The sequence below is a fragment of the Theobroma umbraticum genome, unplaced genomic scaffold (assembly GCF_002168275.2).
Source record: "Theobroma umbraticum cultivar Fairchild unplaced genomic scaffold, ASM216827v3 scaffold_95.0, whole genome shotgun sequence".
In the NCBI taxonomy this organism is placed as follows: Eukaryota; Viridiplantae; Streptophyta; class Magnoliopsida; order Malvales; family Malvaceae; genus Theobroma; species Theobroma umbraticum.
Window position 1 is genome coordinate 79,551 of NW_018397257.1, and position 8,369 is coordinate 87,919.

General features: G+C 33.9%; 1 protein-coding gene and 1 non-coding gene across 2 annotated transcripts; one reads left to right on the forward strand and one right to left on the reverse strand.

Moving 5' to 3' along the window:
- Positions 1–2,769: 2,769 nt before the first annotated feature.
- LOC110412945 (uncharacterized) lies at positions 2,770–7,279 on the reverse strand. The gene is given in 2 exon segments (XM_021423605.2): positions 2,770–4,996; positions 4,998–7,279. Coding segments are annotated over 2 exon segments (2,565 nt in total). The 5' UTR covers positions 6,573–7,279; the 3' UTR covers positions 2,770–4,006.
- LOC149527414 (small nucleolar RNA R71) lies at positions 5,932–6,038 on the forward strand. Its single transcript, XR_016351018.1, has one exon. It is a non-coding gene; the product is annotated as a small nucleolar RNA R71 (small nucleolar RNA).
- Positions 7,280–8,369: the final 1,090 nt, after the last annotated feature.

The window sequence follows — 8,369 nt, forward strand, 5'->3', positions numbered from 1 at the left end:
AGTTTGTTGTTGCTGGTTAAAGCGATCATAATTAGATGTTTGCAGTGGAAAGCATGAATTGGATGCCATCCAATGACATGGAAAGAGCATTTTAGGTATACCATGCCTTCAAGAGCTTAAAATGATTTATTAATGGATAATTATCATTTTGATAACATTCTATTATCAATATTATGTTATATAATTCATTTAAAATCCTATAAATGATTATAAATTGAAAACTAATTAAAGTGTTGTGGTTCTTGGTTAAAGCCTATCATAATTGGATGTTTGCATTAGGAAACATAAAGTGGATGCTATCCATTTATAAGGAAAGAGCATTTTAATTTTAACATGCCTTCAAAAACTTGAAATGTTTTATCAATGAATAATTATCATTTTGTTTACATTTTATCATCAATATTATGATATATAGTTCATTTATAATCCTTCAAATGATTATAAATCAGAAATATATCAAAAGTTTTGTGGTTCTTGGTTAAAGCCTATCATTATTTGATGTTTGCATAGGGAAACATGAAGCAGATGCTATCCATATACAAGAAAAGAGCATTTTGAGTTTATCATGCTTTTGTAAGCTTGAAATAATTTATTAACGGATACTTGTCATTTTGATAACATCTTATCATCAATATTACGATATATAATTAATTTGTAATCCTATAAATGGTTGTAGATCAAAAATAAATCAAAAGCTTTGTGCTTCTTGGTTAAAGGCTATCATAATTGGATGTTTGGATTTATAAATGTCAAGTCAATGTGTCAGTTAAAATTCTTCCACACAAGTATACGTATCGAATAGATAGTATATTAGCAAGTAGAGTATCGATCCCGCAGGGAATTGATCTAAAAGTTTACTAAGTACTAAAATTATTGCAAATTAATCTTTCCAAACAATATCAAATATATCAAATCAAACTAAGTTATAGCAGAATTAAATTAAGAAAAATCAAAATAATAAATACTCAAATAAATATCAAATCAAACAAGCCTAGGATTACAATATCCCTCACACTTCATCTAAATCTTACCTCTCTTCCTTAACTTATCTCAATGGTTTGAATTGCTAACCTAGAGTCCTAAATTATTTATAAGGGTCTCCCAACTCATCTTATAAAAATATCTATTTTAACCAAAACACTATATCCCTATGTGAATTGAAATTAAAACAACTCATTAAGTTCAGGCTCTAATTTGCTACGTATGGCCTATAGGTATATCCCTATCCTATACGCAAATCACTTAATATGATCATATGCTATCCAATTTTAGTCTACACTAAACTCCCTTTCCCAAGTTTGTTTAGGTTTCTAGATCAATTTAATTGGCGGCCATGCAATTAAAAGCATTAAGAACAAATTGGAATAAACAATTCAAATCCCATTGAAAATAAGCAAGAAAGTGATTAAAAATCTAGATTACATGTGAGTTCAATTGCAATCCTAGAAAAATAAATTAGTTCATAATATCTAATAAAGACATATCCAAAGAAATTTAGCCATGAATCCAAGTCAAAGAAAATAAGAAAAAAACACAAAGGTAAGAGAGAAAACTAATAGTTAGAGATGTATGATCTTGATTCTCTCTCCAATTCTCTTGTTTCCTTGCTTTGTCTTTTGGTTCCAAATCTCCGAATAGTTTCTTGCTGCCTCCTTTGCTGCCTCTCTTGCTGCCTCAAAAATCTCTGAAAAAGTCTTCTTTAATAGGCTCCAAATAACCTAATTTTGCGAAATTCCGTTAATGTCCTTATTTTTTTTAGGGAAGTCGCGCTGCAGCGCTGAGCTCTCTCTGGAATTTGTATGTGTGCTTCCTTTCATCAACGCATGCAGCCTTGTTCTCTCAGCGCTGTGGCAGTCTATCAACTCAAACATGAGTTTCACCCTGATATGTTAAGAACTGGGCAAAGTAGTAAACATAAAATTTTATCCCTGTCTCTTAACTTTCCAGTGGATTAAAAATCGCATCAATTGGACTTCTGGATTGAAAGATTTGCTCCAAATACTGCATCATGTTCATCTTTACATCCTGCTGCAGTGGTCCGAATTGACAAATATTTTGACCATGATCCATCATAACTGGGCCAATTGGTGAACATAAAAATTGTTTCCCTTCTTCTTATAATTTGATTGGTCAAAGAATCACCTCATTTGGAGTTTTTTTAGAAAGAGATATGGTCAAAATATTGAAACATATACGAATGAAGCTATCACCATACTTGCACTGATTTTCATCAAATGAGTCTTTTTCATCAATTTCCTACAAAAGCCATAAGAGAAATTAGCAATAACTACTCTTAAAGTAATTAAAATAAAATAACCTAAAATTTAACTAAAAACTTAAATTAATCACTTAACAAATAATCAAACTTAAACTAAAAAAAACACCTATAATGCTAAAATTCGAACATAAAATCTCAAAGATCTAGCTACTTAAGCTCCCAAAATGAGTCAAAATAACTCTATATAATAGAGTTATCACACCCCCAAACTTAAGATTTTGCTAGTCCTCGAGCAAAACATAAAACAACATGCAATAACGTAAACATGAAAACATTTAATTAGACTTCAATTGCACCATTTCATTAATTACTTTTAATATCCTCAATAGTTAATCCATATTCATAACTCTAGGCAACACATAAATATTATTCAAGTTCATGTCTCAATTCAAATGCAAACTCATCATTAAGTTAAATTCCGTGTGTGTGTGTCATCTCTTCACTTAGAATATTGTACAATCTGGAAAATTTATATTCATGCAAAATTCAAATTAATAATTAACTCCATAAGTTTGCTTTCATCCCTCTCTCCACTAATGTAGGCTAACACTATATTAAAGATCAATAGGACTTTAATTAGCTTGTAATGTATGGCTAGGGTTAAGGTTGGATATGGGATAATGTATAGCTCAAATCACCCTAAGCACATAATCAATCTGGATGCCATTCAGAGCTTTATTTTCCTTCACTTAGTATACCCCTTCTCCATCAAAGTTTTTCTTTTGTTCAACACTTCATTCTTTCTTTCCCTTTTTCTTTTTCTCAATTTCATACCCCCAAACTTATTTCTTTTATTGGGCAATGAGATGAGTACAATCATATTTTTGAACTTTTCATCGTTTTTTTTTTTGTCTTGACTACCTCTTTCACTATGTGGCTCATAACACATTCTAAATTGACTTATGCACTTAGGAATGAGGGATGTAAGAATTGTTGCAAATATTATTATAAGGGTCTAGGCTAAAAATTAAGTGTTCAAACAAAGAAAAGATGTCATTAGGCTCAAAGGGGGAAACTGAGGATAATTTATGTAAAGGAAGGCTACAAAAGGCTCAATCGGTCCAAACAATGGCCTAAATCATCTCCTTAACTAAGTATAGCCTAGGATTTCGCCTCGAGAGAGAATCAAACAAATTCTAGAACTTAATATATAATTCAAAAATTTGCATTCACATAAACCTTTTCTAAATATATACAATAAATCTAAGAAAAAGACATAGTGCTCAAAATGTAGAAATTTCAACCTAATGGCAAAGCTTAGCATGAGAATTTACATAACACTCAAACAATATTCACGTGTTTTGAAGAATCAAGATAGGAATATAACTGATTTCTCATCATTGGATAGGTAAATTAAATGAAGCTGGCACAAGTAAATCTAGTTGAAAAGATACGAAAATAAATTAACATAAACTATCACAAAAACTAATAACAATAAAACCTTCCCCCAAACTTAAATTGCACATTGTCCTCAATGTGAAAAGTTAAAAAGAATAAGAAAAAGAAACTTCCCTATCAATGGTGGTAGTTCCTTGAAAGCTCTAATCTTCTTTCTCCTCATCTTCATGCTTTCCAAATCTGCATACACAGCAAAACAAGCTAGGGAGAGATTAAAACTACTTATTTAAATAGAAAAAACAAGAACTAACTAAAATAACAACTAAACTTAGAAAAAAAAATATCTTGGGTTGCCTCCCAAGAAGCGCTTCTTTATAGTCACTAGCTTGACTATAGCACCCCCTTTTGCAGTTCTTCATCCTCGAAATATGGTCTAAGGCTCAACCCATTAACCATGAATGTGCCCGTATCTTCACTATCAATCTCTATTATTCCACAAGGATATGCTTTTACTACTTTGAAAGGACCCCACCATCTTTCTTTGTGTTTCCATGGAAAAAGCTTGAAGTATGATCGAGAAAGCATCATTACTTGTTGTCCAATCTCGAAAGGGCAATTAGATAGTGCTGGAGGATGCTCCTTTGGTGACTGCTTGGGTCTCATGGGTGGAGGTGGTGGCTTAAACTCAAAGGTTGATGCCTGCTCACTTGTAGGTGGAGAAATAAGTTCACCTTTGCCTTCATCAATTAACTCCACTCTATCGCAATAATTTGTAGAGCTAGGGTGTTTACTTGCATTGAAAATATTAAACTCGACTACCTCTTCTCCAACTTTAAAACTTATCTTGCCTTCCCTCACATCAATGATTGCGCCTGCAGTAGCTAAGAATGGCCTCCCAAGGATGATTGGAATTTGCCTATCTTCTTCCATGTCAAGAATTAAAAAATCAACTGGAAAAATAAATTTATCTACCTTGACAAGAACATCTTCAATAATTCCCCTCGGGTATACATAAGAACGATCAGCCAATTGCAAAGTAACAGAAGTGGGTTTGCATTCCCCCAAACCAAGTTTCTCAAAAATTGACCAAGGCATTAAATTGATACTTGCACCTAAATCACTCAAAGCTTTTGTAAAAAATAAATTACCAATTGTGCAAGGGATTGTGAAACTACCTGGATCTTTGAGTTTGGGTGGCAGTTTATTTTGGAGAATTGCACTACACTCTTCTGTAAGGAAGACAGTTTCAAACTCACCTAGCTTTCTCTTTTTGGAGAGGATGTCCTTCAAGAACTTGACATAACTGGGCATTTGTTCCAAAGCTTCAGCAAAAGGAATATTTATGTGTAATTTCTTGAAGACATTGAGGAACTTCTGAAAATTGCTTTTCAAGCTTTTGCTTTTGAAGTCTTTGGGGAAAAGGTGGTGGAGGATGGATGACTTGAGAGGTTCCTTGATTTTCAGCCTTGTCATCATCTTTTTGTTGAATTTCAATTTCATTCTCACACATTCCTTCCTTATCAACATGTTCAATCTCAGATTCAACTGCTTTTTGATTCACCCCTTCAATCTCTTTTCCACTCCTTAAAGTGATTGCTTGGCATTGTTCCTTACCTTTAGGATTGATTTGTGTGTCACTGGGTAAGGAACCTTGAGGTCTATTGTTGATGGAATTGGCGAGCTGTCCCACTTGGGTCTCAAGATTTCTCAAGGAGGCTCCTTGACTTTGAATTATTGCATCAGTCTTGGATATATATTGCAAGAGGAGTTCTTCCAATTGGGACTTCTTTTCTGGAATTTGTGGTCTAGCTTGTTGTTGAAAACCAGGAGGCATGATGGGTTTTGGATTGGAAGGCCCTGCATTGTTACTCCATGAAAAGTTGGGGTGGTTTCTCCAACCAGGATTATAAGTATTGGAGTATGGGTTATTTTGCTGCCTGTTGAAATTCCCCACGAACTGGACTGATTCGGAATTATATGGACATTGATCATATGAATGACTATCTCCACACATCTCACAAACAACTAATGAATTTTGAACTGCATGAACTCCCAGTGTATCAAGCTTTTTGGACAACGCAGCTACTTGAGTAGTTAAGGTGCCAAGTGCATCAATTTCATAAGCTCCAACAGCTTTTCTCGAGCCTGACCTTTCTGAAGGCCATTGATAATTATTGGAGGCCATCTCTTCCAACAAATTGTAGGCATCTACAGCATTCTTACTCATTAATGCCCCACCAGCAGCAGCATCAATTATGGTTTTTATTGACCCAACCAACCCATTGTAGAATGTCTGAACTTGCAACCAATCAGGAATCCCATGATGTGGACATCTTCTCAGTAGTTCTTTAAACCTCTCCCAGGCTTCATACAAGGACTCACCATCAAATTGTATGAATGAGGTGATATCGTTCCTCATCTTTGCAGTCTTGGCAGGTGGAAAAAATTTTGCTAGAAACTTTTGTGCCAAGTCCTCCCATGTAGTGATAGACCCATTAGGCAATGAATTAAGCCAACTTTTTGCTTTATCTCTCAGAGAAAAGGGAAACAGTCTCAATCTAATAGCATCATCAGTTACTCCATTGTACTTGAAGGTGTCACAAATCTCTAGGAAATTTACCAAATGAGAATTAGGATCATCACTAGGTAATCCACTAAACTGGACTGAAGACTGAATCATCTGAATGTAAGCTGGCTTAATTTCAAAATTATTCGCATTGATGGAAGGTCTCCTAATGCTTTGGTGCAAACCTTGCACAAGAGGAACAACATAATCCCGTAGTGCTCTATTTGCTTCGGGAACCAAATTAATGGCATTATTGCCATTATTATTGTTATCCTCAGCCATTGTCTGATTTAAAGTTGCAACTTGTAAATTCTCCCTTCGATGTCTTCTAAAAGTTCTTTCTATGTCAGGATCAAAAGGAACAAGATTCAAGTTGTTTCTTCTTTGCATGCAATGACCAAAGAGATCTGCGAACAAACAAAATCTAATATTAAAACAAGAAAAATAAAATTTGAAGTAAGACTAAATTGCTTGGTATTAGTATTAGTATAAATTCTAGAAACAATTCCCCGGCAACGGCGCCAAAAACTTGTCAGTTAAAATTCTACCACGCAAGTATACGTATCGAATAGATAGTATATTAGCAAGTAGAGTATCGATCCTGCAGGAAATTGATCTAAAAGTTTACTAAGTACTAAAATTATTGCAAATTAATCTTATCCAAACAATATCAAAATAATATCAAATCAAACTAAGTTATAGCAGAATTAAATTAAGAAAAATCAAAATAATAAATACTCAAATAAATATCAAATCAAACAAGCCTAGGATTACAATATCCCTCACACTTCATCTAAATCTTACCTCTCTTCCTTAACTTATCTCAATGGGTTGAATTGCTAACCTAGAGTCCTAAATTATTTATAAGGGTCTCCCAACTCATCTTATAAAAATATCTATTTTAACCAAAACACTATATCCCTATGTGAATTGAAATTAAAACAAACTCATTAAGTTCAGGCTCTAATTTGGCTACATATGGCCTATAGGTATATCCCTATCCTATACGCAAATCACTTAATATGATCATATGCTATCCCAATTTTAGTCTACACTAAACTCCCTTTCCCAAGTTTGTTTAGGTTTCTAGATCAATTTAATTGGCGGCCATGCAATTAAAGCATTAAGAACAAATTGAATAAACAATTCAAATCCCATTGAAATAAGCAAGAAAGTGATTAAAATCTAGATTACATGTGAGTTCAATTGCAATCCTAGAAAATAAATTAGTTCATAATATCTAATAAAGACAATATCCAAAGAAATTTAGCCATGAATCCAAGTCAAAGAAAATAAGAAAAAAACACAAAGGTAAGAGAGAAAACTAATAGTTAGAGATGTATGATCTTGATTCTCTCTCCATTCTCTTGTTTCCTTGCTTTGTTCTTGGCTCCAAATCTCCAGAATAGTTTCTTGCTGCCTCCTTTGCTCTGCCTCTCTTGCTGCCTCAAAAATCTCTGAAAAAGTCTCCTTAAATAGGCTCCAAATAACCTAATTTTGCGAAATTCCGTTTAATGTCCTTTATTTTTTAGGGAAGTCGCGCAGCGCCGCGACGCTACTTCTCAGCTGCAGCCTGCGCGCTCTTCCAGCGCTGCAGCGCTGAGCTCCTCTGGAATTTTGTATGTGTGCTTCCTTTCAGCAACGCTGCAGCCTTGTTCTCCAAGCGCTGTGGCAGTCTATCAACTTCAAACATGAGTTTCACCCTGATATGTTAAGAACTGGGCAAAGTAGTAACCTAAAAGTTTTATCCCTATCTCTTAACTTTCCAGTGGATTAAAAATCGCATCAATTGACTTCTGATTGAAAGATTTGCTCCAATACTGCATCATATTCAGTCTTTTACATCCTGCTGCAGTGGTCCGAATTGACAAATATTTTGACCATGATCCAATCATAACTGAGCCAATTGGTGAACATAAAAATTGTTTCCCTTCTTCTTATAATTTGATTGGTCAAAGAATCACCTCATTTGGAGTTTTTTAGAAAGAGATATGGTCAAAATAATTGAAACATATACGAATGAAGCTATCACCATACTTGCACTGATTTTCATCAAATGAGTCTTTTTCATCAATTTCCTACAAAAGCCATAGGAGAAATTAGCAATAACTACTCTTAAAGTAATTTAAAATAAAATACCTAAAATTTAACTAAAATAACTTAAATTAATCACTTAACAATAATCAA